This window comes from Opisthocomus hoazin, chromosome 17 (genome assembly GCF_030867145.1).
Source record: "Opisthocomus hoazin isolate bOpiHoa1 chromosome 17, bOpiHoa1.hap1, whole genome shotgun sequence".
Taxonomy (NCBI): Eukaryota; Metazoa; Chordata; class Aves; order Opisthocomiformes; family Opisthocomidae; genus Opisthocomus; species Opisthocomus hoazin.
The window spans coordinates 1695329-1723328 of record NC_134430.1 but is presented as its reverse complement, the minus strand read 5'-3'; the positions used below and the strand labels follow the sequence as shown (position 1 = coordinate 1723328).

Genomic DNA, 28000 nt, shown 5'->3' with positions numbered 1-28000 from the left:
TGGGCGAGGTTTGGCCCCGGATTTGGGGAGCTGCCCGGCACCCACCGGCCCTGCCTGGGGGGTGGCTGGCGATGCTGCGTGGGGTCCCTGGCATGGCCGCGGCAGGGCTGGGGACAGCGTCTTCCCCCTTCTGCCACCGAGAGGGACACTGAGGGGGGACGGGATGCTCGGAGAGGGACCAGGGATGGGGATGGGCACAGAAACGGGGGAGATGTGACCTCCTGCCCCGCCATGCTGCTCTGCCCTGCAGGGGACCTTGGGGACCCCCCGGCTCCAGTGGGGGAGCTGGGAGCAGCAGCATCCCGGGGTGTCCCATCCCCACGGGCACCGGGGGCTCAGGGAGAAGAAGGGGTGACCCCCGGGGTGATCTCCAGCAGCCCCGCGCTCAAGGGGCAGCCGCTGGCCACGTCCATGCTCCCATCCCGCCGCGGTCCCCGGCACCACAGGGACGCGGATCCCACCGGCAGCCGGACCCTCTCCCCCGTCGCCGGCTGGTGCCACGCTGCAGAGGTGCTCCCGGACCCCAGGCTGGCAGGAGGGATGGACGGACGGACAGACGGGGGGACAGACTGATGGGCGAGGAGGGCTGAGCGGGAAGCGGGGAAGCGCGTCGCGATGCTCCGGCAGCGGGGCGGCTCGCCGGGACGGGGGCTTTCTGCTGCTCCGGGCCGTCCCACCAGCCAGAACACGGCGCTGCTCACGTGTAGCCTCTGGTTTATTCCTCCGGTTATATTTATATATGTATAGAGGGGAAGGGGCCCTGGGGAGCCCCTCGTCCCCGCCACGTCCCGAAGCCTCGCGCCGGCAGGGCCGGGGTGCGGGGCTGGGGGGCTCTGGCCAGGTGGGGGGCTGGGGGCCCCGTCCCTGCTGCAGGCGGGGGGATTGCACTGAGTACAGCGAGGTGGGGGGCCTGCCTGCGGCCCCCTCCCCTCCAGCCTGGCGGGGCTGGGGGCTGAGGGTCACCTCTCTTGCGGCTGGGACACGGGCTGGGGGGGTGCAGGAGGGCTGGGGGTTGGGAAGGGGGCAGAGAGCTGGGACACGGCCCCAGGGAGGGCAGAGGGAGGGAGAGCCCCGGACCCCGGGAGAGGCTGGCAGGGGCATGCGGGCGGGGGGCAACGGAACGGGGCAGAACCGGGCTTGCGTTCACCCGCCGTCGGATCCACAAAAGGTCGAAGATAGAAAAGAGAGAAGCTGTGAGTGGGGCCAAGAGCTGCCCCAGGGTGTCCCCGCGGCCCCCCATCACAGTGAGCTACGGCCGCGCCGTCCAGTCCGGGTAGAAAAGCGGAGGCTGCGGTCACAGCCGGGTCTGCGCCTCGGGGATGTAGATCTCGATGCTGTCCGCGCTCTCGGTGGCCGAGCTCTGGCGGAAGGAGGCAGCTCGCTTGGCTGCCAGGAGCCGCTTGCGGGCCTCCTGCCGCTGCCGGTCCACCGAGTCCAGGGAGCGTTCCTTCACCGGGTGCACCTTGGACCGCGGCGGCTTCTTTGGTATCGGGGGAGGCACCTTCTTCTCCTCCTGCACAGAGAATGGGGGCTTCAGGGTGGGCACGGGGCCGGGACCTCCGGGGAATGGGTGTCCCGGCGGACTCGGCACAGCCCCTTCTCCATCCTCGTTGTGTTCCAGCTCTGTTCTTCGAGTGTTTGCTAAAAGCAGTCACCGGCGACAGCCCGGCAGCGGCAGTTTGGGCACCAACGCGCTTGGGGAGGAGGAGGGAGGGAGGTGACAGGGGACCAGCGCCAGCGGCAGAGCCCTGCCCTTACCTTGGGCTCCACGATCTTCCACCCGTTGGCCTTGAGCTGCTGGAGCTCGGCGAACTTCATGCTGACGTCCTCAATGGAGAGCTGCAGGAGGTCCCAGAAGCCGGCCAGGTCTTGGAAGGTGGGCACAGGGAACGCGTTGGGATCCTGCGGGGACAGAGGGACACCGCGTCATCCATGTCCGCTGCGGGACATCGGCTCCACTGGCCACACGGCCACCCCAGCCCCACGCTGCTGGGGGGTTTCTCTGTCTGGCTCTCCCCCAGGGCATTACAAAGCCCCTTTTCCACCGGATAAGGGTACGAGACCCCCTGCCCGCGTGGCTGACCCCGTGGCACCGCTGCCCGGCGCTCACCATGTTCTGCTGGCAGAGGCGGTAAAACTGCTGCACCTTCTGGGACATGAGGAGCTGGGCGCTGCCCACGGCGCTCCGGATCTTCTCCAGGACTGGCGGGGGGAGAGCACAAGGTCAGCATTCCCACAGGGCACGGAGCCTCCCCCCTGCACCCCCTCAGGGGCAGCGGGACAGCCTGGGCAGCTCGGACCCCCAAACCCATGCAGTGCCTCCTCCTTTCTCCAAAGCCCACCAAGTCCCAGAGTTTCTTGCCCCCACCCAACCTCTTCAGCCTTGGCAGGGGAAACGCTCCAAGGTGGTCCCAAGGTGGGAGCACTGCAGAACCATGGCTGTGTCCCCCCAGCCCGACGGGACCCCCAGTCCCTCCCAACCCGCACAACCGCCCCGACTCACTCTCCTCCGGCAGGTCGTAGTCCTCCGCCTCCCTCTCCATCTGCTGGCACCAGCCCTCCATCTTCTCCACCTCCGCCTGCAGCAGCTTGATGAACCACTCCCCGTCGCGGTGGCAGGGGGAGGCCCGGCCGGAGTCGGGGAGGCTGCGGGAGCCCCGCTCCATCCAGGCATCCCGCCGGGGCACCTCCACCGTGTCGTACTGCAGCTGGTAGTCCTCCCGGTACGCCCACTGCCCCTGCGTGTGCACCGTCTTGTAGACAGCGTACTGCCGGCCGGACTCGGGCTCCGAGGAGTGCCGCTGGAAGGGGCGCCCGAACTGCAGGGCTTTGTCCTCGGTGGCCACAGCCAGGCCGGCGAAGCCCTCCAGCTCCAGGTCCGCCTGCACGCCCGCCGTCACGCTGTTGGAGCGCTTGAAGCGGGCTCGCCTGCGGAGAGCGAGAGCGCGTGGGGACCCTTGCAGCCAGCCCTGCTGCCCTGTCCCCGTGCCGGGTGCCATGGTGGGCAGGGTGAGGGGTGCCTGCGGGCAGGGTGGGGCTGGGGATGCCGGTCTGGATCCCGGAGCATTCGGGGCTGCGGGGAAAGCCCTGAGCAGCCACAACGCAACCCATCGGTCCCTCATCTCCTCTGCTCTCAGCCCGTTTCCATGGCTACCGGTGCTGGACCGAGGATGGAGAGGAGCGTGCACCAGGGCTGCGTGGGCACGTTGCCGGAGCTCCCCTCCCACGGGCCGCGCAGGTCCCGGCACGTGGCACTCCCACCCCAGCCAAAACGTCATGCTTCACTGCAGAAAAGCCCAGAGGTTTCATCCACGCCTGGGCCAGGCTCCAACCCCGGGGCTGAGCCCCAGCAAAGGAGAACGGAGTGCGGGGTGGGAGCAGGGGAGCCCCCTCCCCGGGCAGTCCGGGGACATGTGCCCTGCGATGGGGACGGTGCTGAGCTCTGGGGGCCTCAGCTAGAGCAGCGAGCGAAAAGACGCTGTGGGGCAGCTCAGGAAGCCTTGGGGGTACCCAAGCCCCCTGGTGCCACGAGCGTGGCAGGTCTCAGCCCAGCCCGGCCGTGCGGTACCTTTTGTCCTCCTCCACCTGCACCCCAATGGAGTGGAACTCCCTCTGGCTCCGGCTTTCTGTATCCGAGTCAGAGATGGCTTCAACCTGCCAAGGGGCAGAGGGAGAGCGCTGGAGGGCAGCCCCGAGATGTGGCACAGCGGCTCAGCATCGCCCACGCCACTCGGGCAGGCTCGGAGCCGGCTCGGAGCCCACAGGGAGCAGCGAAGCCCACCTGGACGCCGATGGACGGACGCCACTTCCGCTGCCGAGCCAAGCTCCTCAGCTCCTCCCGGCCGGGGATGGCCTTGATGATGAGTGTAGAGGGCTTGGGAGCCGTGCGGGGCTGGACCGGCGGCAGGTCGAGGGCCACGGCCGTCACCTTGGAGCTCTCCAGGCTCTCGGCCGAGTTGCAACGGGCCGCGGCGTCTTTGGACCAGGCAGAGCTGCGGGCGGCCTCGCCGGGCAGGTAGCTCTCATGGGTGGACTCGGTGCTGCTCTGCGCCGTGACGGAGATGAGGGGTTTGGCTTTGGTTCCTGGAGGGATGGGAGGTGGAGCTTTTCTGTAACTGAAGGCTGTTGTGGGAGAGGCGCAGGATGAAAAGGCTCGTGAAAACACAGGCATTTGCTCATTTTCCGCCGCGAATGGGGGGCCCCAGGGGAAAGGGGGTTTGCACCTCGGCTGCCTGAGATCTGGGCTGGAGCCCAGAGGAGCGGTTTGGCCAGTTCATCTCCAGAAAGGGACTGGAAACCACCCCAGACCCATGTTGGCCATGCCGCTGCAGCTCCCAGCAAGGGGGAGAGATGGGGAAACAAAGTAGGGGGAAAGAAGTGGGGGGAAGGAGGGAACAGCAGGCGGGTGCTGGGGGCACAGAGCAGCCCTCTGACCAGGGCTGAGCCACGAGCGGGATGCTCGTGCCCCGTGCTGGGGGCTGCATGGGGCCGGGGGCAGGAGCAGGGGCAGCAGCCGCCGTTGGCGGGGACCGGGGCAAGCAGGGAGGGAGACGCGGGGGGGTCCCTCACGCGGCCAAGCCCCCCTCACCCCCCGGGACTCACAGGTGCTGGGCTTCAGGATGCTGCTGGTGATGGGCGTCCCGGCGGGGGCTGACATGGAGAAGAGCGAGAGGCAGTCGTCGTCCTGGGAGCAGCCCGCCTGGATGGCCCGCAGGTAGCTGTGGCTCCGCATGCGGAAGCAGCCGGGCAGGTCCAGTGCCTCCACGGCCTGCGACTCCACCTCGCCGAAAACCGACTCGCAGACGGCTTCGAACTGGTGGTTGAGCTCGTCGTTGATCTGCGGAGAGCGGCGGGTGAGGCGGCCGGCAGCGAGCCGGGGCCGAGCGGGGCTGGAGATGCTCAGAGGAGCATCCACCACCCTCCCCGCGCCCCAACCTGCCCCACGGCACCCGTGACTTGGGACCCTACCTGGCCGGTGGTGAAGGATCGCCCGTAGCTCTGTCCCCGCGGGAGCACTCGCGGCGGCGTGCAGCAGCTGGGACAGTTACAGATATATGAATCAGAATAGTGCCTACTCGCAAACCTAATGAGAGACAGTGGGAACAGAAGGGGTCGCACCAAAAGCAACACTTCAAAGCAGAGCATTCGGAAACGCAGCTGCAGCGACGCTCCCGCCGGCCACCGCCGCCGGCCCTGCTCCCAACTGCCCCGAAACGCGGTCCTGGGGGCACGGACCTGTCCCCTGGGAGAGGGGCTGGGGACCAGGAGCCAGCCTGCCACCCCCCAGGACTGGGTCACATCCCAGTCGTCTCCTTTTGAACGCGTCTCTCCTCCCCAGCCGTCGCTCACGGCTGCAGCATCGGGTCCCAGCCCGAAGCCCGGCGCAGCCCCATCCCCCCCCAGCACCCACCGAGAGCAGCGACAGCTCCCGGGGACCCCCAGCCCACGGCCCCGCTGCCGCCCGCAGCGCTGAGACGGGGCTGGGAGGCGACAGCCCTTACTTGGTCCTGGCCTGGTCGGCGCTGGAGGAGCGGCGGTAGCTGTCTCGCCGCATGGCCGCCCTGGGCGAGACTTTGGCGCTGGCGTCCGAGTCGGCGCTGTCCTCGTCGCCCATGGCCTTGATGTAGCTGCCGCTGCGCATCCGCCGGCACGGGATCTCCCCGTCCTTGCCCGCCGCGGGGTACCCGCTCCAGTCGTCCTGCGGCACCTGGGGCAGGAGGGAAGCGTGGGAGGACGCGGCGGCCGAGCCCCGTCCCAGCCTGACCCTGACGCATGCGCGTGGCTCGAACCCGGCGTGCGGGCACGGCCCGAGCCTGGGGTGCGTATGCTGGCATGGCCCCCCTGCCCTCCCCACAGCACCCTGGGGTGGTGGGGACAGACCCTGGGGGCTCCGACGCCCCTGGGAGAGCCCCTCAATGCAGGAGAGCTGACTGCTCCTGACGGCCACGGCTCCCCGCCGATCCCAACGCACCGGGCAGCGCAGCCGGTCCCACCTCGCGGCCCCCCCGGCTGGGCCAAATCCCACCCATGCCAGCGCGGCCGCCCGGCTGACGCAGCGGCTGCCAGTCCCGCCACGCGCCGCTGACGCCGGCACCACGGGGTCCTCACCGGGCTGCGGCGGTGGGACGGCGTCCCCCGGGCCCCACGGGGAGGGTGGGCGGCCGTCACCCTGCCCCGATGCCCCCGCTGCCGGCGGAGAGAGGCCCCGGCCGCCCCCCACCCCTGGCCAGCGCGGCATTGCTGTCTCCTTCCCCCGGGAAAAGGGAGAGAAGAGTTAATTAGTTTTTAATCGGAAGGGGGGGTGACCTAGAAGGGAGCCTGGTGACGAGGCAGGCGCTGGCACCCGGCCAGGCGCAAGCAGGATAAAAGCTGCGAGACGAGAGCGGGCTCGGGGCCACCGGCAGCCCCGAGCCGACAGCGGTGGTCTGACCCCACGGGCACGGGGCAGGAGGTGGCAGATGGGGGGCTTCATGCTGCCGGCGAGGGGACAGCGGGGACCAGCACGGGACCCCCAGGGACAGGGCGCAGGCGCTGGGGACGTGGAGCGGAGCTGGAGCATCCCTGCACCACGCCGGGTGGAGGGTCCCAGCCCTGGCTCGCCCCACGGCATCACGAGCCGCGGTCCCCGGGGCAGCCCCCCACCCTGCCCAGCCCCTCACCTGCAGGTACTGGTACGCTCGGTCTTTGGCCTTTGCCTCCTGAAGCATCAAGGTCTTCTCGGTGCCGCCGGCGCTGGGGTAGGCTTCGCGGGCCTGGCTGACGGTCATGGTGTGCCAGGCACTCCTCTTGAGCGTCTGGCCGTCCAGAGACATGGACATGCCGGCACAGGCCAGGCACTTGCCTTCCCCGCCGCCCTTTAGACTCTTCAAGGTCAAGTCTCTGAAGGCACTTTCGGGAGCGTCCACGCAGTACTGGGTGCCCTGGTCGGCGGCGTGCCGGCCGGACACCATGTAGCTGCTGTCGCTGTCCAGGTTGTCATCGGAGCTCCACCAGCCCATCACCTTGGACCGGTGCCGGGAGTCCACCTTGCGCTCCTTGCTCTTGCTGCGCTTGCTGTGGCGGGACTGGTGGTGATGGTGGTGGTGGTGGTGGTGGTGGTGGTGGTAGCCGTCCCCGCGGCCGTCCATCTTGGTGCCGTTATAGTCCCGCTTGGCCGGCGCCTCCAGGGAGTGGGACTTGGCGAAGAGCTTCTGGACGGAGTGGACGAGGTGGCGGATGCGGCTGGGGCTCTCGCTGCGGGGCTCGGCGCCGCCGGCCCGCGGGTACTGCAGCGTGTGGAAGCCGTCGTGGTGCAGCGGCAGCTGCTTCTCGAACTGGTCCAGCAGCGTGGGGGGCAGGCGGTTGATCTTGCTGGCGGGGTGGGCGGTCGCCATGCATTCGTCGCAGGAGTCGTAGGGCTGCTGCGCGTGGTGCATCCTCGGGAAGGTGCTGCTGGCGCTGGCGGAGGGCGGCTCGCTCAGGGGCCCGCCTGGGCACTCGCCGGCCGCGCCGGGGCTCCGTGCCGGGCAGTAGGGATGCTCCAGGGAACACGGCTCGCTGGGGCTGAGGAGGTATGGCGGCCGGCCCCCGGGGCCGTGCTGGACGTAGTCGGCAGGATGCTCGCAGTCCTCTGGGATGCAGCGGCAGCGGTGGCCGGAGGAGGGCTGTGCCTGGCTACGCTCCCCATGGTAGCCCTTCATGGTGTCAGCATCCTCCCCGTAGCCTCGGCATCCTGCAGGGTCGTCCCTGCGGGCTCACCTGCGGGGACAGGGACAGCCTTGGCGTCACGCTCCCCCCCGCGCCCCGCCGCCGGCGAAACTTGGGGGCTGTCCCGCAGGAACCGACCGAGGGGGCTGGGAAGCTCCCAGGGCAGGATCCAGCCCTGGCTGAGCCCCTCTGAAGCCAGGCTGGAGTGCCAGAAACCATGGGGCGAGGGGGGCACAGTGCCGGGGCCGGGCATCCGGGGTCACCCCCAGCTCGGCGCGGGCAGCGCTAAGGGGGGAGTGGGAAGGAGAAGGTGCCGCTGGCAGCGACGCAGGCAGCGCGGGGCCTGCAGACGGCGAGGGAGGACACGCTGCCATCATCAGAAACTTGTTTTCTTCTCCGACACCAAATATTATGAAGTGTTTCTCCATTAGGAAAACGGTTCCGGCTGAGTTTTTCAGCCGTTGCGATTCACGGAGCCGCTGCGGGGCGCGGGGGGGGCCACGTTCTGACGTCTCCATCCAGCCGGTCCCCCCGGCACGGCCCTGGCCGTGGCACTGCCGATGGAGCCCCACGAGCGGCCGCCCCGCCGGCCCCCCGGCCCTGCCAGCCCCCGCGGATGGGGAGCCGGGGAGCGGAGACGGCTACGCCTGGGGCATCCCCACGCAGAAGGAGGAGGACGGACGGCGTCGAGCCCCGCGCCGGCTGCCGGGACGCTGGAGATGCACGCACCCATCACGGTTTGTCTTCCTTACGGTCTCTCAAAGGCTCTGCCTTTGGTATGACTGTAAATGAGGAAATTACTTATTCTCCAGTGTAGCCTGGCTAATTAAGAGGTATCATCAACGCTCTTATTACCACCTTTGGGCAGGGTGCTGCGGACAGCCCGTCTCTGAGACCAGCTGCAGGGAAAGGTGACGGCGGGACGGTCCCCAAGGCACAGGGGGTCCGTGGGACATGCGGGGACTGGAGCTGCTGGGAGGGCTGAGGATGCACAGGGACGGAGGGGCGAGGGGCCGGGGGTCCGTGGGACACGTGGGGACTGGAGCCGCTGGGAGGGCTGAGGATGCACAGGGACGGAGGGGCGAGGGGCCGGGGACCCCGCGACGGGCGCGCTGGCGGCGAGCGGCAGACGGGGCTGTGGCAGCACCCGGGGAAGGCGTCTGCGCTCATCAGCCCCTGCCGCCTTCCTCCCCGGCTCCAAGGCCGGACGGCGCAGTCCTGCGCCTCTCCCCACACCCTCACAGCCGCACTCCTGCTCTAACGAGGCTCCCTAATTACTGCATCTGAACCGACTGATGATGCAGCCCGTTCCAGAAAGACCTGCCTCTGCCCTCCTGGGAGAGCAGCTGCGCGGAGCGGGCACGGCAGCGTGGGAGGGGGCTGCCCTGGCCGTCGACAGCAGGATGGACGGACGGACCGATGGGCTCCCAGCCCCAGCTCTGCCTCCACGGGCTGAGCTATCATCTCCTGCTTGGGGAGGGAAGCCCTCAGCTGATCCAAATATTGCCGCTGCGGTGGGAAGAGGGAGTCAAAATAGCTGAGCATCCCGCCAGCACCAGCCCCGCGGGCTGTTGTGCTCAGCAGGCGCAGGAATTCACCAAAGCTGGGCCCCGGCACGGCAGCTCTGCCACGGCCGCGGGACGGGCTGAGGATGGGGACGTGCCGCGGTGAAGGACGCTGCGCCCCAGCTCACCAACGCCACGCAGGTGCCCGCACCCTGGCCAGGGACCGGCCGGACCCGCCGTGGGCACCCTGGGGATGGGGAAGGGGTCGGCAGCCATTCTGCAGGTCTCTGCACAGGCAGCGCGGCCGAGGGTCCCCATCCCCATGTCCCAGTGGGGATGGCAACAGGCAGAGGGCAGGAGAAGGCACCGAGCCCCCTCCTCTCCCCGGGCAGGGTGGGCAGGAGGTGCCGGCCGGAGCACGGCTCGTGGGTGGACGGCCGAGAGCCAGAGCCGTGCCCTGCTGCCGGCCGCTCTCGCCGCGCAGCCCTCGGGAAGGAGGGGATCTGCACCACCCAACCGCAGACTCCAAAAGGGGGGGGACAACCCAGCCCGGCTGAATTTTGTGCCATTTAACACCAGGGTAATTACCACCAGTGGGAACCTACCGCCCACACAATTATGTGCTAGGATAAACTGGAAGAGGATAATTACCATTACAAATAACTCACTTCTTGCCTTTATTGCATCCAAAGCCTGGAGAAACTCCCACCGGCGATTCCCCCACCACCACCTTCCCTCTGATGTCTGCTCCCACCGCGGCTCTCCCCACCACGAGGGTCGGTGCAGCGAGGAGAGGGGCCCACAGCCCCCGGCACTGCGGGCCATGCCGAAATTCAGCCCCCCACACTTAATTTCCCACGGGGGCACTTGGCAGAGGCAGCTCTGCTTCCCGGCAAACCGCCCCGGCGCAGGAAAAAGCTGGGCTTCCCGAGATCGCCAGGTCAAACCCCGCGAGCTGGGGCCGACGGCCCTGTGCCCGGGGGTCCCCAGCCCCCTGCCGGGGTCCCAGCGGTGCCCGGCGCTGGCACTTACCGCCCGGCGCTCAGGGGGATGCCGTCCTCATGGCCCCGGCCGCCGGCCGCTCCGCCACGCTGGGTCTCCCGGGGGCAGCAGGCTCTGGGGGAGCGACACGAGGGGGATGAAGCCCAGGGAGGAAGAGCAAGGGTGTTCCTCCCCCAAACCAGCCTGACCCAGCTCTCCGTGTATTTTTTCATCAGCCCAGCCTTCCTTCCTCCCCCGAGGCCGCCCCGTAGGCACCGGCAGCGACGGGGAGGGCTCCGCATGGCCGCGGACACGTGTTTCGCCCAGCTTCGCCCCAAAACCATCCCCAGCCCCATCCTCTTATGCAATCCCCTGCCAGCGGGTGCCAGGGCTGGCCCAGCAGCCACCTCGCCATCCACTTTGATTTGCTCCGGATCCGGCCGTACGCTCTACAAAGCCTCCTCCCGCCGCCCCGGCCCTCCAGCGCGAGCAAAGGGATTTTTTTTCCAGCCGCTGGCCCAGCAGCGGCGCGAGCTCGGCCCGTTCTGCTTTGCAAATTAGCACGAGGTTCTGCCAGCACGGGTCCTGCCGGGGAGCTTTATGGCTGGGGATGAAAGCAGGAGAGAACAAACGCGCAGCGTGAGCGCCTGGCACCGCGCGCAAGCTGGAGCCTGCGGGAAAAAAAAAAAATAAAGTGGTCTTCCCACTTCGGAGCCGAGCAAATTTGATCTACAGTGGTTGGAAGAAAATAAATATGGAATACCGCCAGGTCACTTCCACCGCGCTTTTAATCTATTTACTTTTTCCCAACTCACGGTAAGCGAGAAGGATTGTGGAGAGCAAACATTTTATTTTATTACTAATTGCTCTGTTATTTTATTAGGCTGTATTAGTAAATTTACTCAGCCTGGAAAAAAAAAAAAAGAACCGGGGCTTAGTAAGAGATCACCTAATTTAGTACACAACTCTGCGCCGAGTCATTATTTTCTCAGAAGCTGAATTAGCGGGAAGCAGCCCACCGCTGGTTCACTCCTCGTGTCGGGCAGGGACGGGAGCGTCGTTAGGGAGAGGCTCGTCACCCCGGCACGGCTGGGCCCGGGAGGGGAAGGAGATGGGGAAAGGGAGCGGGAAAGGGAAGGGAAGGGGAGCTAGCAGGGTGCAAAGATGGCAGCAAATGCGCTCGATGCACTGAGGAAATCAAAGCCAATTACTGTTAACGAAAGCAAACCCAGCAGAGGGTTGTGAGGGGCAGGAACCCGCCGGGCTCTGAACAAGCGATGAGGCAAGATTTGTGGGAAGTGATGGAGGACAAACACCAGAACTGCAAATGTGAGCGGAGCAAGAGGTGTTTGCCCAGGCTGCCGAGAGGGGCCGGCGGCATCGCGCTGCCCAGCCCCCCGACGGAGCCGGGCTGGGGGTCCCGGGCACCCCCATGCTGGGGGGCATCTCCCCTGGCATCTCGCTGAGCGTGGGTGCTTCCCGGGCACCAAACCCAGGGTGCCCAGGGCTGGAGCCCAGCGCTGCCGCCGTGCTCGGCGTGCGGGGAGGCTGAGGACGGGCCCTTCGACGGGAGGGGAGGGTTATTAAGCGCATGATTAATTCTGGCACCGGCCCCGGCTGCCTGACAGCTCCTTCTCCAGGGCTGGGGAGAGCGAGCGCGAGAGGTGCTGCCTCTGCTGATGCAGCGGTTGGTGGGATGAAAAATCCTGCAATGCAGCACTGCTTCTTAATGAGCCATTTGTCTTTGAGTCTTCTTGACTCATTACCATGCCGGGAGAGGGATGGGAGTTGCCCCAAGTCCCCATCTGAGCAATTACTCCTGGAGCAGAGCGAGGAAATACGGCCGCGACACACCCCAGCTGCCAGGGATCCCGGCACGGCCGCCAGCGCCGGGACTCCCCGCCGCAACGCAGCCGCCGCTGCGGGGGGAACGGGACCCCCGCCCCGCACAGCACGCGCAGCCCAGCACCGCCCGGACGGACAGACACCCGGGTCCCCAGAGCCGACATCCCCAGGGCCAGGGCCACACTCCTGTGCGAGGGAGCCAGGACACCCCCGAGCTGCCGGGGCGAAGCCAGCGGAGCAGGGAGCCTGGCGCTCCACCTTCGCAAAGCCCAGACCTGGATCTCGGCGGAAGAGCCACCTCTTCAAAAGCCCGGTACGAGCCCGGAACGGCCGGGGCCAGTGGCCAGAGCCCACAGAGAAGCTGGCTGAGAAGCAAAGAAGCGGCCGCAGCAGCATCCCCGGGCGGGCGCGGGCAGAGGCAGGGCGGGCAGGGGTGCGCTGCCCCAAGGCTCAGGCACCCCCGGCGCCCTCGGCCCCCCAGGGATGCTCATCCTGCCCACGGGAGCCAGCACAACACACGGGGAGCCACCGGCTGGAGCCAGGACCCCACGGCCAGAGCAGCAGGAGCGCAGCCAGCCGAGTTGGGAGACCACCCTGGAAGGACCCCCAGGCCAAGCAGCGCCCCAGAGACCCCAGCCCACACCAGCTGGCGCAGGGTTCATGGGCGCTGCGCCGCACGGATGAGCACCCATCACCAGTTACGCCCACGGACAGCTTCCCTCCCACGGACACACTCAACATCTGCCCGTGCTGCCCGGAGCCGGCAGCAGCCAGCACGCTCCCCCGGTGCCCCTCCAGTGCTTGGTGGAAAGGGGGGACACGCAGGTGACCCCAGGGAGCCCGGTGGGACAGAAAGCCAACGCGAGACCAACAGTGTCCACCTGCAGCAAAGGGAAGGGACAAGCAGGGGCATCACCACTCCGCGCTCACCCTGGGGGTCTGCCCACATCCGCACCGGGCACCTTGCTCCAGTGCCCAGCGGAGCGCCAGGCGGTGGGCTCCAGACATCCCGCTGGATTCGGACCTGCTCCCGCTGGAGGACCCTCTCCAGGCACCTGGGGCCACGGCAGCCCCCCGGGCGCTGCTGGCTGTGCCAGGACCCCCGGCTGGCAGCGGTGCCGGGTGAACCCCGCTTCCCCACCCAGCTGTGCCGCTTCCCCCTCCGCACCCGCATGGGCCGTGCTGCCTCGGCTTAAAAAGCCACTCATGTCCCCGGCCACGCGGCGTAGTGGCTTAAGCCAGGGATCGCTTCAAAGCCGCTTCGGCGAGCGCGGGGCGGCACGGCGTTAGCGCCGAGAGCAGCGGTGCCGACGATCTCCGGCCGTCCCCTGCCCACCCCTGCCAAGCCAGCGCTTCCATCCCCAGCTCCGCTCCCGCCAGGTGCTCAACCGTGCCAGGGCTCTCACTGCCACCGGCCATTTCTCCGTTCTGCGCCTTCCCTGCGTGCGGCATCCTCCGCTCCAACCTCAAATAACAGCACCCAGCCCAACCAGTTCCCTTTCAACACCATCCCATCCCACAGCTCTTCCCGCAGCGGGGCCGCAGGGGCCGGGGTTTCCAGCAAGCAGGAGCTGGGAACGGCGAGGAAGCAAAGCCCTTGGTCCCTGTGCCGGCAGGGATGCTCCAGGCCGCCATGCCCCATTCCCAGGCTGCATCCCACCCCCGGCGTCCCTCGGGGCCAGCGCCGGCACCGGCACCGCGAGCCCGGGGCACGGCGCAGCCCAGCTCGCCAGCGGAGGACCCAAACTGCTGCTTTAATGGATGGGCTTCATTTGCAAAGCTGATGAAAGCCTAAATATTTAAATACATAATTCTGCACAACGCTCTTAGCACAGGCCTGGCACGGGGGCAGAGCAAGGTGGGGGTACGTGGCTGGCGAGCGGGGGGCATGGCGGGCTCTCTGGCAGGACCACGTCGGTCGCCCAGGCACAGAATCCCAGCATGGCAGGGGTTGGAAGGGACCTCTGTGGGTCCCCCAGCCCAACCCCCTGCCCAAGCAGGGTCACCCAGAGCAGGCTGCACAGCACCGTGTCCAGGCGGGGCTGGAATATCTCCAGAGAAGGAGACTCCACAGCCTCCCTGGGCAGCCTGGGCCAGGGCTCCGGCACCCTCAGAGGGAAGAAGTTCTTCCTTGGATTCAGCTGGAGCTTCCTCTGCTTCCCCATCACCCCCGCAGCGGGCAGCACAGGCAGGGCAGGGGCCGCGGGGTGCTCTGCCGCGGGCACCACGGTCCCACCCCACCACCTCGCTCTGAAGCATCCCCTGGGGAGACGTGGGGAAAGGAGAGCGTGGTCCGAGCCGGAGAGCTGCGAAGGGTGGCAGGACAGGCCCCCGCGGAGATTACACCATCGATACTCCTGCTACCAGAGCTTAGAGATAAAAGAGATTTACAGGATTTACCAGCAATACAAATTGAATATTTAATTTTAGCTGCAGGGGAGGTGCGGGGGCTCGGTCCCGGGCGCACGTGGAGGTGTGCGGGCGGTGGGCGCGGGGGCTGCCCTGCCTCGGGGGAGGCATTTCCAGCTCTCAGGGCAAAACCGATGCCAGGGCTGTCACCGGGGGCTGGGCAGCCCCACGCCGGTGGGACCGGGCACCCCCTGCCCAACCTGCCCCGAATCCCAGCAGCCGCTCGCCGGCTGCCAACTGCGCGGCACGGCCTCTGCCGCCACACGGGAGCTCCCACGGGATCGTCCCCGGATGAACCACGTGCGTGGCCCCAGCGCCAGGGATGCTCCGGGGGGCTCAGGGGGGCCCTGGCCCCCACACGCTGCCCATGGGCCAGCCTTGAGCCAGTGCTTGGCTGCTGCCTGCTCCACCGTGCTCCCACCCTGCCCCAGCGAGGATGTCCCTGACGAGGATGTCGGGCAGCCAGGGCACGGACTGAGCCAGGGAATGGGGCTAGGGGGAGTGGGAAGGGATGACGGAGCTGAGCACCCACCAGGATGGGGTGGAGAAACCCCCGAGGGGACCTGGCCACCCCCTGCAAGCCCCGAGCAGGGGTAGGGGCCGGGCAGCAGAAACCCCCGCCAGCCGTGGGGACGGGGCTGCTGCCTGGCCCCGAGCCCCAGCACGGGGGTCCCCACGGTGCCCCCGAGCCGGGCGCCCGTCCTGCCTCGCCACATCACGGGCGAGTTACGGGGTGCGGGGCGGGCTGGGGGAGGACGGCGAAGATGAATGAGGGAGTCGGGAGGGTAATGGCATTGTCTGGAAAGTAGGTCGTGCGCTGAGCAAAAAGATATTTATATCAAAGCCCGTTCCCCCGCAGAAGCTCCCGAGCCGGGTGCAGGCAGCACCACGAGCCCACGGCCACGGCCCCCCGCGCCCCCCAGGACCCCCTGCCCAGCCCCACACCCACCCTGGCTACCCACAGCCCCCCAGCCCCGCTCGTGGCCAGGGGTGAAGCGATCCCGACGGAGCGGGAGCCGCGGCAGCTCCTCGCCTTTTGCTGACCCGGCTGCAGGCGCCAGGCGACAAATGGCACCGGGTTATTTTTATTTTCACGTAACCTTTGCCAGGGTGTAATATTCCCACGGACGCTCCCCAGATGGGCACAGCCTGCGCCAGGACGGTCACGGCGGGTCCTGCCCAGCTCAGCCCCGCGCCGGCTGCGGCACCACGGCCCCTCTCCCCGCGCCCACCCCGGCACCGGCCCCAGCCGCGCTCCTCGCAGCCCGCATCACCCCTGTCCTGAGCTCCAGCCAGGCCTCAGCCTTGCTGCAAACCTCAGCCACCTCCCTTCGTGCTGGGGGGAGACCCGCGCTCCGGGTCCCCTCCCTCACACCTCCGACCTTCCCAGAAATGCCAGGACGTGGTCCCAGAGAGCCCAGACGGAGCCAGGGTCTGCCAAGAGGTTTTGCCCCCTCCAGCCATGCTGCCCCAACGGCTGCGGACACGACCCAGCCAGCAGCCCCGCGGCTGCCCAGCCCCGCTCTGCTGTCCCCATCCCTGTCCCCATCCCTGTCCCGTGCCCGCGCAGCCTTGGATCCGGCGCAGGAGCAGGTTCATTTCCCGTAATAGCTGTGTCGGCTGAATTTACAGCCTTGCTCCGAGTTATTAATAATAATGGCCTCACTCTTTAAGTAGGGCTTTTCATCTGCCTCAGAGCCCTTTCCAGAGGACGTCTGCGGCATTATCACCGTTTTATTCTCGTTTCAGCGGGCAGGAGAGCGAGACGGAGAAGGGACAGCCATGCCCACCGCCACGCAGCCAAGCTGGGTTGTGCAGGGTACAGCCCCACGGGGAACCCCGACACGAACCCCTCGGGGGAGGCTGGAACGCCCTGGCCCGGTGGCAGACAGCCACCGCGCTGGGCTCGCACCGGCCGCGCTGCGGTGATTTACACCGGCGGCGAGCCCGGGCCGTGCCACGCGGATAAATCCACCTCAGGCAGCAATAAACCAGCGTCGCCGCATCGGTAATCCGCAGCGCGCCCACCTCGAGGAAAAATCGAGGGGCAAGGTACTACCACGCCTGAGCCAGTAAATCCCAGTCCTGTGTCAGCAGCAGCACTGGGAGGTCTCCGGGGTGGAAATCCCCAGCAGAGCCGCGGCCGGAGGGGTGGGCACCCATGGGAGCTGCCGACAAGAGACCCAGGCGCGGGGATGGCCCCAGCACAGGGGACCCACCACGGCCACGCAGGACCAGGGACATCCCCAGACCACCCCCCGCCGCGTCCCCCCGCGATGCCCACCCACCCCGGGCAGCACCGACGTCCCCCCGCAGCGGGGCTCTATCGGCAGATTTATTTCCCTGTAAAAGCGCTTTGATCCGAAGTTATTTTTTGTTTACTAGCAGCAAGGTATTGTAAATACATCTTTGCCGATAATTACAGAGTCTGGGCGCACACCTTAATCTCCATAAAATATCAGATGCTACAATTTGCTTGATTTAATGAGATTGGAGGCTGATAAGCCGCTGAGCTAAGCTGTAAACTTGGGGGGGGAGGAGGGAAATGATTGCAAATGTGCTAAAACGCCTTCATCCTCCTCCTCCTCCTCCTGCCGCTGCCATGTGCCCAACCCAGCAGCGTGTGCCCAGCCCCGCAGCCCCCTGCCCAGCTCCCGGGGTGGGCCCGGGCTGCGCCGCAGCGGCTTCACGCAGCGATGGGCATTTAGGGCAAACGGAGCTTTTTATACCATTTACCTCATTAAAACTCCACGAGCCGAGCACGGCACCAAGGCCTCACACGTGCACACGTGCCCGCTCCCGTGCCCGCTCCCGTGCCGGCGGAGGTGCGAGGACCGGGTCCCGAGGGGGTGCGGGGTCCTGGCGGTGCTGCCCGGGGAGCTGCGCACGCAGGCACCCCGCGCTGTGCGGGGATACACGCGTGTGCAGGCGTGTGCGGGCATGTGCAGCCCTGCCTGGCACCCCGTGCTGTGCGGGGATACACGCGTGTGCAGGCGTGTGCAGGCATGTGCAGCCCTGCCTGGCACCACCGGCCACGCCAAGCGGGCTGGGGGGGCTGTGGCGGAGGGGGTCCGGCCCGCAGGGAGCTGCGCAGCCAGCAGCACGGTGGCCTCGCCATGTCCCTCCCCGGACACGGGGGTCTGCGCGTCCCCGGGTGTCCAGGGCGGGGGTCCCCCTCCCGCAGCGATGGGGGGGCCCTGCCTGGGAAGCAGGAGGCTCCTCCCGTTAACGAAAACCACCGTTTCCACAGCAACCTCACAGGCCTACAGCTGCCACCTCGCTAACGAACCTGCGCTGGTGGCGGTCCTGGGGGACGCCGAGCCCCGGCCCCCTGCCCATCACCCCGGCCTCAGGCCACGGCACCCTCTCCCCCCACCCAGCAGCCCCCAGCCCGTCTGCCCTGGCCGGTGCCTGGGCTCACCCGCAGCCGCCCTCCCTACACCGAGACCCCCAACAGATGCAGACCCCTTGTGCCAAGCGGGATGGGCCCCCCCGAGCCCCCTCCTCCCGCCCGGCCGGGTGCAAGGAGCCAGCGGTGACCTACAAACGTCAGGCTGACGGGTTAATTAATTCCCCTCTTCCTCAGGCTGTTATCAGATGGTATAAGATGTCACCTGAGACTGTTAATTGGGCTAATTATTGCAGTTTCAGATTTTAAATAATTAGTTACCGTTGTCTCCAGCCTTGCTTCCACAATTTTCTAAAAAGGTCAGGTGGCTCCCGGCTCCTGAAACCCGTGAGACGAGGCAGCGGGGCTGCGGCGGGGGCCCAGGCTCACCGAGCCCCCCACGCTGGCTGGGGACGCTGGGGACAGCACCGTCCCCACCAGTGCCACAGCGGGAACCCGCCTCGTGCTCGCACTGGAGCTGGCAGGAGAGGGACGTCCTCTGCCTCGACGGCAACAGCACGAAACCAGGAGGGAGAAGGGGAGATGGAAGCGGAGGGTGAAGGATGGGGGGCCGGGAGGAGCCCTCCCCAACCCCGTCCTCCCTCCCTACACCGACACGGTGACGCCTGCTTCAGGCCGAGCTCCCCCCGCCAGACCGAGCCCCAGCAAACCCCCCCGGGGTTCCTAATTCCTCTCTGCTCGAGGCCGGACTCCCCACGGGGACCACCTCGGCGCGATTCCCCCGTGGGGTCTCCGAGCCGCTCGGCACGGGGACACGCAACGCTGATGCGGGACGGCGGGCAGGAGCGCGGGGACATGGGCAGCACCCGCTCTGCACAGGGTCACGGCGGCCAAAGCGGTACCTGGAGCCCCCGGGGACCCCTGGGGACCCCCCAACACCCATCAGGGCATGGGCAGAGAGGCAGGCGCCCACCCGGGTGGCACACGCAGGGCACAGGGACACGCAGAGCCCACTCAGCCCCCAGCCTCACCCTCTCCAGGAACGCCATGCTTTCTCACAGCCTCATCCCCCCCCCCGCTATTAATAGCCTTCACTAGCCTCCTCGGGAGCCATTTGCATATTTGATTGCAACTCCGAGGCGGGGCAGGGCCCTTCAATCAGCCTCTCCCGCAGCCTCATTTGCATGGTTTGACATTTGGGTCTGGAGCCCCGACACCGGCCCCGCGGCGGGGGGCAGAGGCGGGGGGCAGAGTTGGGGGGCACGGCAGCGGGGGGATAGAGGCGGGGGGCAGAACTGGGGGGCAGAGGGGGTGTCACGGTGGCAGGGGGCAGAGGCGGGAGGCACGGCGGTGGGGGGCAGAGGCGGGGGGCAGAGTTGGGGGTCACGGCGGCGGGGGGCAGCGGTGGGCACAGCGTCCCCATCCCGCAGCTCTGCCCCGGCCCCCCCGCACCCTCGGGGTGCCCCGAGCAGAGCCGGCAGCAGCTCCCCGGCCTGGTCCAGACCCGGCGGGGCCCGACGGCTCCCCCCGCTCCCCGGCCCGGCTCCCGGCCCGGCCGTGGGGGGGCTGCGGGCCCGCCAGCCCCGTCCGCAGCCGCCGCACATCAAAGGCCGGGGCGGGCCGGGACGTCCCGGGGAGCGGGGGGGCCCCGAGCCCCGCAGCGCCCAGCGGCAGCCCCGGGGGGACCGGGGGGTGCGGGACACGGGGCCCCTTCCCCCGCCCGTCTGCGGGCGAGGGGCCGGTCAGCACCGCGGACAGCGCCCGCCGCCACCAGGGCCACCAGGGCCACCAGGGCCACCATGGGCACCACGGCCACCATGGGCACCAGGGCCACCATGGGCACCACGGGCACTGCACCCACCATGGCCACCACGGCCACCATGGCCACCGCAGCCACCATGGGCACCATGGGCACTGCACCCACCATGGCCACCACGGCCACCATGGCCACCACAGCCACCATGGGCACCATGGGCACCAGGGCCACCATGGGCACCATGGGCATCATGGGCACCACGGGCACTGCAGCCACGATGGCCGGCAACCACGGCCACCATCACCACCATCGCCACCACGGGCACCATGGCCACCATGGGCACTGCAGCCACAACAGCCACCACAGGCACCAGGGCCACCACAGGCACTGCACCCACCATGCCCATCAAGGCCACCACGGCCACCATGGGCACTGCACCCACCATGGCCACCATGGGCACCACAGCCACTGCAGCCACCATGGGCAACACAGCCATCACAGCCACCACAGCCACCATGGCCACCACTGTCACTGCAGACAGCAGCCCCGCCACCAGCCCCTCTCGCAGCCCCAGGCCAGGGACGCGCCAGGCGGCGGCAGGAGGAGCCGGGCGGCTCCAGGGCCTGGAGCAGACACGGCCGGGAGCAGTGTCCCGGGACGCCCTTGCTTCCCCCGGGCTCTTGGCATCGCTTGGCAGGGAAAAAACAACTCAGGGTGGGGTGGGGCGTGGGATCGAGCCGGAGGGGGATGGGGAACCAGGAGAGCGCTCTGCTACTTCCCTCCCCCCTGCCTCAGTTTCCCCTCCAAGAAAGCACGCCGGAGAACAGAGGTTCGCCTGACGGAGAGGTGAGGTGGCGGGGGAACACCATGGAGAGGCACGGAGGGACCCGACGGCCACGCGACTGTGCCGAGGAGCCACCCGCAGACGGGCAGGGCTCGAGGCGCAGATGTCGGCGCCGGCCGTGCCGCTCGCTGGCAGCGAGGCCGTCTGGCAGGCAGGCGGCCCAGGGCTCCCCGGCTGCACCCAGGGCCCAACAGAGGACACCGGGAGGGGACCCCCGCCCCGCACACAGCGAGGTGCGGACCCCGCTCCCCACACTGCCGGGACACGCTCGCCCCGGCCGCCCTGGGACGCTGCTCCACGCTCTGGAACGCAACGGGCAGGGAAACGGACCCCCGCCCCACAGGGGGCTCGGGCAAGGCCCGCACGTCCCCCCTGCCCTGAGCACGCAGCAAAGCCCCCCCCCCAGCCCGCTCCCTCCTCGCCCCCGCCGCCGGCCGTGGCCCCCAGCACTGCCCAGCTCGGGGACAGCCGGCACAGCGCAGTGCGGCCCAGTGCAGGGCTGGGCCGGGAGCAGCGGGGGTCTCACCTCCCCCATCCTGAGCACACGCCCGCTCTGAGACCACCGTCCCCAGGGCTGAGACCACCGCGTCCCCAGGGCTGAGACCACTGCATCCCCAAGGGTGAGCACATCGTGTCCCCAGGGCTGAAACCACCATGTCCCCAAGGGTGAGCACATCGTGTCCCCAGGGCTGAGACCACCACGTCTCCAAGGGTGAGCACATCGTGTCCCCCAGAGCTGAGACCACCACGTCCCCAAAGCTGATACCACCGCATCCCCAGAGCTGAGACCACCGTGTCCCCAGGGCTGAGACCACCGTGTTCCCAAAGCTGAGCACAGCGTGTCCCCAGGGCTGAGACCACCACATCCCCAAGAGTGAGCTCAGCTCAGGCACAGCCCAGGCTGCGACCCCCAGTGCACGCAGCCCCCAGCCCCGGCCCAGCGCAGGGCTGCGGGGACAGGGGGGGAGAGACCCCGGGGCCGGGGGCTGCCCCCCGCCCGGCCGGGCGAGCTCCAGGGCTGCGCTGGGCGAGGGCTGGCCGGGAGCCCCCCGCTGCACGCCGCGACGAGGAGGGGGCTGCGGGGAGGGGAACCCGGCCACGCAGGGGTTAGGAGCGGGGGGGGGGGGGCTGCGCGGGGGGCTCCCGCTCGGCCTGGGCTGGGGGTGGTCTCGGCTTCCCCCCCCCCCCCCGCTGCGCATCCGGGCACAAAGCGGAGCTCTCTCGGGAGAGGGGCTCTGCCAAGCGGGGACCCCCTCCCCCCGCACCCCTCCGCACCCCCCCCGACCCACTCACCCTGCCGCCAGCCGCGGGGTTGCGGGGCCGGGCGGGGCGGGGCGCGGCGCCGGGGCTCTCTCCGCTCCGGGTCCCCCGGGTCACGGCCACGCGTGGCGGCGGCGGCCACGCTCCCCGCGCGCTCGGGGACACACCCGCGCGCGCTCCCCGGCGCGCTCCGCCCGCCCCCGCGCGCAAGCCCCGCACCCCACGGCACGGGGCTGCCCACGCCCGCAGCGCCCACGCGCGGGCGGACGCACGGCCCTGCAAACGCCCCCCACCCCCCCGCACACCCACCCCGCGGCGGCCCCCACCCCCCCCGCCTCTCTGCACCCCGCACGCAGCCCCCCCCCCGCACGCCCACCGGCACCCGCCGCGGGGCCCTCCCCGCTCCCCCCACTCCGGGGGTCCCGGGGGTCCCGGGGCAGACGCGTGTCGTGACGTGAAGCACCGTGACCGTCCCTGGGCCCGGCTGCGTGGCCGGCACCGGCTCGGGGTGCTCCAACCCCCCCGGGGGCTCGCCCCGACGCGCTGGCTGGGGACACCCACCCAGCCACCCCGCACCGCCACGGTGGGGACAGCCACATCCCAGTATCCCCAGTAACAACCAGTTCACCAACCCCCAAACCCAAGAGCCTGGGGGTCCCACCACAGCCCCTCGGGGACACGGGGGCTCGCCCCGACCCGCTGGCTGGGGACACCCACCCAGCCACCCCGCACCGCCACGGTGGCGACAGCCACATCCCAGTACCCCCAGTAACAACCAGTTCACCAACCCCCAAACCCAAGAGCCTGGGGGTCCTGCCACAGCCCCTCAGGGAGACGGGGGCTGCCCCGGAGCCAAGGCGGTGGCGCAGGCGATGGGACCCCGGCCGGTCGCCCGCCGGGCACGCTGCCGGCATTCGGCACCTCCAGCTTCCGCAGCCCTCGCGCGCCGAGGCGGCACCCGCAGACGCCCACGGACAGGCTGTTCTCCCGCTCCGCTCTGCCCACCAGAAACTCCAGCCAATTCCCGGCCCAAACGGCTCCCGGCCGCGCCGGGGGAGAGGGCCGGGCAGGCAGCGGGGTCCCACCACCGCCCGCAGCCGCCGGCTGAAGGCCGCGCAGACCCTCGGCGCGACGCCCAGCGCTGGCAGCCGCGCCGCAAACAGCTGCTCTTGCAGCGGCGTCGCGATTCACAGGCTACGAACTGGGGCTCGGCAGCGCTGGGTGACGTTTCCGTCCCCTGGCTTCGCTCAGAGCCACAACTCGCGGCCGGCGAGCGCCGGGTGCCAGGAAAGGAGCCAAACCCCGCACCGCAGCGGCCGCGGCGGAGCTGTGCCAGGACGGGTGCGCGGGGCACGGTGCCCGGCTCCCGCCCCGGCCCCGTGGGAGCGACGCGGAACGGGTCCCAGAACGGCGGCGGCGGCACGGCACCGGCGGCACAGCACCGCAGCCCCGGCACCCGCCGGCTCCGGGTTGCGGGGTCTGAGCCCCCCACTCGGGCAGCAGCAGCCAAAGCCTCCTGTGACGGCAGCCGAGAGAAATCCGGATTCAGCAGCTGATCAGAAACCACGTCATGGCTCCTGCCCAAGCCGGTGCTCGGGGAGGAGTGAGCTTCGCGGGGAGGGGGGGGGACACGGCGTGGATAATTTAATGAGGATGGAGGGCAGGGGGTGGAGGCGCAGGCACGGGACCTGCGGGAGCACAGCTGCTCACGGGAGGGGGACACCGGGCGCCCGCAGCACCCCCGGCCCCGAGGAAACGGGGGAAGTAGGGATTCGTTCTGCTTCGTCTGATGGGCCCTTGCTCTGCTGCCACGTGCTGCCGGCGTGCCCACGGCTCGCACAGCTCCTGTGCCCACGGCGGCCACGTCCCCTCGGTCCCTCTGCGCCCGACGCCGTACGGGCCCGGGGAGCTGGGCAGGGCAGGGGGAGCAGAAGGGGCTCGATCCTGCCCGGTGGAGGGGAGCCAACACGGGGTGCTGCCCTCTCCATCACCCCGGGGTGCCCGCCGCCCCGTGCTGCTGCTCGCAGGGGGACCGGGCGTCACGGGGCCATCAAGATGGGCGCAATCCGGAGGGCACGGAGCACTTCGACAGCGCAGGCTGCACCCCCAGCTCTCGGGGCCGGCAGAGCCCCGAGGCCACGCTGACGGGCACCACACAGGCTCGGTGGCACCGGGCACTGCCCTGCACGTCCCTGTCCCCTCGCTGGGACCCGCCGTGCCCCGCCATGCGGTGACGTCCTCCCCCCGTGAGGAAGGCAGGCAGCCACCCCCACGCACCCCATGGCCGGGATGTCCCCCGGGACACATCCAGCCGCGCGGCCCCGGCCCCCGGCCCTCCCCGCGCGTCCCCCCGCTGCCGGCACGTCTCGCCTGCTATTCTTAGCTCCCCGGCTCTGCGCTCTCCCGGCGATGGCACCGTATCTTACTATCACTGCTGGCTGCCAACGTCTCGAAGCAGGCAGCCAGGATCGTGGCGAGGCTTCCACACCCCTGGTGACCCGTCGTTCGGTCCCTGCCGGGCTCTGGTCTTCAACAGGCTATTTCGGGAAATCCAACGTGATGGGCAGAAGGAGCACAAGCCACGCATCCAGCTCCTGAGCCGGATCCAGGCTCCTCACGTCGCCGCTCAGATCCAGATTTTCACTTCGCCCATCACGGCCAGAAGGGCCAAGAGTCACCTTTGGCTCCAGATCCAAATTTCTGGCTGGGTGGGATCCAGGGTTTCGGCTCAGCTCGTCAGAGAGGCGCAAGCGCCTGCAAAACCTGGATCTGGAGCCCCAGCGCCAGCCCCGGCCGCGGCGCCTGGGCTCGAGACCCCAGCGCGGGGCCGGATCCTGCCCTCGCGGGTGGGCAGAGCCGTGGAGACGCACGCAGCGGTGCGGCCGCCAGCCTCGGGGCTCCGCACGGGCGCCGTGTCCCGCGGCTCTGCATCCCGCAGCTCTGTCCCCACCGAGCTCACAACGGCGAGGGTGCGGGAAGGGACCCCTCGGGGACCCCCAGTCACCCTCCGCTCCCGGCTGCGGGGGGCCCGGCCCGCAGGAGGGCTGGGTGCTGCCCCTCCAGCCCACCCTGCCATCCCCATCCCGCATGGGACGAGCCCTGGCGCTCAGGAGGGAGATCTGGGCGCCGAGGGCTCAGCACCAGCTTGCCCAGGCTGGACTGGGGACACCGCGGTGGTGTCACCCCGTTCCCCCGCAGCAGGGATGCCCGGAGCCCGGGCTCGGTGGGGTGACAACACCCACGGCTGCCCCAGACGTAGCCCACGCCTGCGCCGCCCCGCAGCCGGGAGGGACCCCTCCCGCTCCGACGCTCCGCGGTCACCTCGATGGCTGCTCTTTCCCTCTCGGACCTGCCGGTGCCAGAACAACGCTGCGAGAGGGCCAGCGTGCCACCTCCCAGCCTCCCGCGTGTGGCCGTGCCCGTCCCCCTGCTCCGTCCCCCGGCAGACGGGGTCCCCGAGGGCTGGGCACCGCGGACGAGTGCGGGAGGACACTGGGAGCACGAGGGCGAGGAATCGAGATAGACTGGAGATGACATCCATTTCCTAAAGCTGAATCTGCATTGCTGGCCAGATCCTGCCCCGATTTACACCACGCGAGGCCTCCTGCTCCCAGCCCGGGCTCCCACGGGGCAGCTGGCGCCCAGCAGCCCGGCTCTGTCCCCTCCCGCCCGCCCGGGGAGCAGGCAGGGACCCGCTGCGGGCAGCGCTGCCCCGCGCCCCGCCAGCGAGGTGACGTGCGGGGCTGGGTGTCACGGGATGGATGGATGGAGACCAGCGGTCCCAGCGCCAACTTGCTCTGCGGGTTTGGCACGGGCTGGAGGGACCCGGCTGGCTCCCCCGACCCACCCCGGCCGTCCGGGGGGAGGAGGGTGACGAGAGGAGAGGGGCACCCAGACCCGGGCCCCCCAAAAGCTCCCCTTGCCACGGAGCCGGGATGCGCGGTGAGGGTCGCCGCTCGGCTCCCGCTCTGTGCCAGCTCCCAGCACCCGCCGGCAGCCCCGCACCCGCACCGGCGCGGCCGGGACACGGCTCCCGCACCCAGCACCAGCCTAGCACCAACCCTGGGGGCCTCGCAGCCCCCCAGGCCGGCGAGACGGGAGACCACCGGGCTGGGGAGAGGTCTCCCGGGCCTGCCCATCGCTGGCCCCAGCATGGCTGGTGCGGGGGGAGGCTGGAGGGGCTGCGAGCCCCCTCCCCAACGCCTGGCGCACCGGGGGATGGGGGGTGCCCGCGCCCCTGCTCCCACTCCCACGGGGGGATCCCGACCAGCCGCTCCCCGCGGTGCCGCTGCGATGCCCCCAGCCATCCTCCCACCCCCCCGACCCCCCCCAGCCCCCCGCCCGGCGGCGACGGATCGGTCCCCGGGGGACACGGCCCGTCCCGCACGGCCCCGCGCATCCCCCCGGGGACAGCCCCCCCCGCCCCAGGCACTCCGCATCCCCCGGCCCCGCAGCCCCCCGCCCGCCCGGGCACCCCGCAGCCCCCGGCCCGCAGCCCCCCGCCCGCCCGGCGATGCCCCGGTCCCGGTGGGGGCCCCCGCAGCCCCCCGCCCCGCCGCTCTTACCCCGCTCCCGCCGCCTACATCCTGCGGGCGCTGGCGGGGGGCTCCCCGCGGCCCGGCCCGGCGGCAGCATGCGAGTGGCGGCCCCGCACTGCAGCGCGGGTGGGCGCGGGTGGGCGCGGGGCGGGGGCGCAGCCAAGACGCGGCGGTGGATTTTCCCCGGGAGTCAGAGCGGGAGGAGGAGGAGGAGGAGGAGGAGGCGGCTCAAGATGGCTCCGGCGCGGCTCTGCCCCCGCCTCCCGCCGCCGAGCGACCCCCGGACCCCTCCGACCCCCCCCCAGCCTGGGGCCGGGGGGCTGCCGCCAGCGGGACGCGCAGCGGGGGGTCTGCCCCGCGGTGCTGGGGGGGGGGTGGGGTGGGGGGGGGGGGTGGGGGGGGGGCACCCACCCGTGGGCATCCCCCTGGGACACCCCGGGACGCGTCACCCCCCCAGACCCCCATCACCCCGCTGCCGGGTACCGGGAGAGCCCCCGCGCACGGTGCAGCCCCCCCGGGGGCCCAGCCCCCCCCGCAGACCGGGGCCGACCGAGCCCCTCGCACCGCGCCGAGCAATTTGCTGTAATAATAATAATAATAATAATAATAATAATGACGGGTGTGCAGGTGACAGTGCAGCGGAGCAGTGACCTGGTGGACGCCTCGCTGGGCGCGGTGGCGGGAGCCACAGCACGGCCCGAAGCCACCCGCTGCGTGGGAGCCCCTGCCCCGAGCACGGGGGGCACAGAATCACAGAATCCCAGCATTGGGGGGGTTGGCAGGGCCCTCTGTGGGTCCCCCAGCCCAACACCCTGCCCAAGCAGGGTCACCCAGAGCAGGCTGCACAGCACCGCGGCCAGGCGGGGCTGGAATATCTCCAGAGAAGGAGACTCCACAGCCTCCCTGGGCAGCCTGGGCCAGGGCTCCGTCACCCTCAGAGGGAAGAAGTTCTTCCTCGGGTTCAGCTGGAGCTTCCTCTGCTCCAGTTTGTGCCCGTTGCCCCTTGTCCTGGCGCTGGGCACCACTGGAAAGAGTCTGGCCCCGTCCTCCTGACCCCCACCCTGCAGATATTTGTAGGCATTTCTAAGGTCCCCTCTCAGCCTTCTCTTCTCCAGGATGAACAAGGCCCCATCTGCAGTGCTGCGTCCGGTTCTGGGCTCCCCAGTTCAAGAAAGATGAGGAGCTACTGGAGAGAGTCCAGCGGAGGGCTATGAGGATGAGGAGGGGACTGGAGCATCTCTCCTACGAGGAGAAGCTGAGGGAGCTGGGCTTGTTCAGCCTGGAGAAGAGAAGGCTGAGAGGGGACCTTAGAAATGCCTCTAAATATCTGCAGGGTGGGGGTCAGGAGGACGGGGCCAGACTCTTTCCAGTGGTGCCCAGCGACAGGGCAAGGGGCAACGGGCACAAACGGAAGCAGAGGAAGCTCCAGCTGAACCCGAGGAAGAACTTCTTCCCTCTGAGGGTGGCGGAGCCCTGGCCCAGGCTGCCCAGAGGGGCTGTGGAGTCTCCTTCTCTGGAGATATTCCAGCCCCGCCTGGCCGCGGTGCTGTGCCCCCTGCTCTGGGTGACCCTGCTTGGGCAGGGTGTTGGGCTGGGGGACCCACAGAGGGCCCTGCCAACCCCTGCCATGCTGGGATTCTGCGATTCCTCCCCAGGCACTGGGGAGCTGGAGCGTGCCAGAGAGCAGCCCTGTGCCAGGGGCAAGACCCCTGGTCGAGGGCCACTGAGGCACCCCCAATCCCCCAGCCCGCGGCCCCCGTGTGTCCCGGAGCCCGTGTGGCTGCGCAGTGCCCGCTGCCGTGGTCCGTGCCACGCCGGGGAGCGGAG

The 28000-nt window shown here is 69.5% G+C and overlaps 1 protein-coding gene across 4 annotated transcripts; it reads right to left on the bottom strand.

The window, feature by feature from the left end:
* Positions 1-697: 697 nt before the first annotated feature.
* On the bottom strand, positions 698-26358 carry DLGAP3 (DLG associated protein 3). 4 transcript variants are annotated; one of them, XM_075438023.1, is made up of 12 exons: positions 26201-26358; positions 10224-10307; positions 6660-7737; positions 5502-5707; positions 4969-5083; positions 4603-4837; positions 3782-4122; positions 3569-3654; positions 2504-2928; positions 2111-2202; positions 1759-1902; positions 698-1513 (listed from the first exon to the last, which is right to left on the bottom strand). In XM_075438023.1, exons 3-12 carry the CDS (start codon positions 7677-7679, stop codon positions 1295-1297), a joined length of 2883 nt encoding a protein of 960 aa, XP_075294138.1. In that variant the 5' UTR covers positions 7680-7737; positions 10224-10307; positions 26201-26358; the 3' UTR covers positions 698-1294. The 4 variants fall into 4 exon arrangements, with proteins under 4 accessions (XP_075294138.1, XP_075294141.1, XP_075294139.1 ...); XM_075438026.1 differs by having other exon boundaries at positions 4969-5035; positions 26201-26357; XM_075438024.1 differs by lacking the exon at positions 26201-26358 and adding an exon at positions 24062-24946.
* Positions 26359-28000: the final 1642 nt, after the last annotated feature.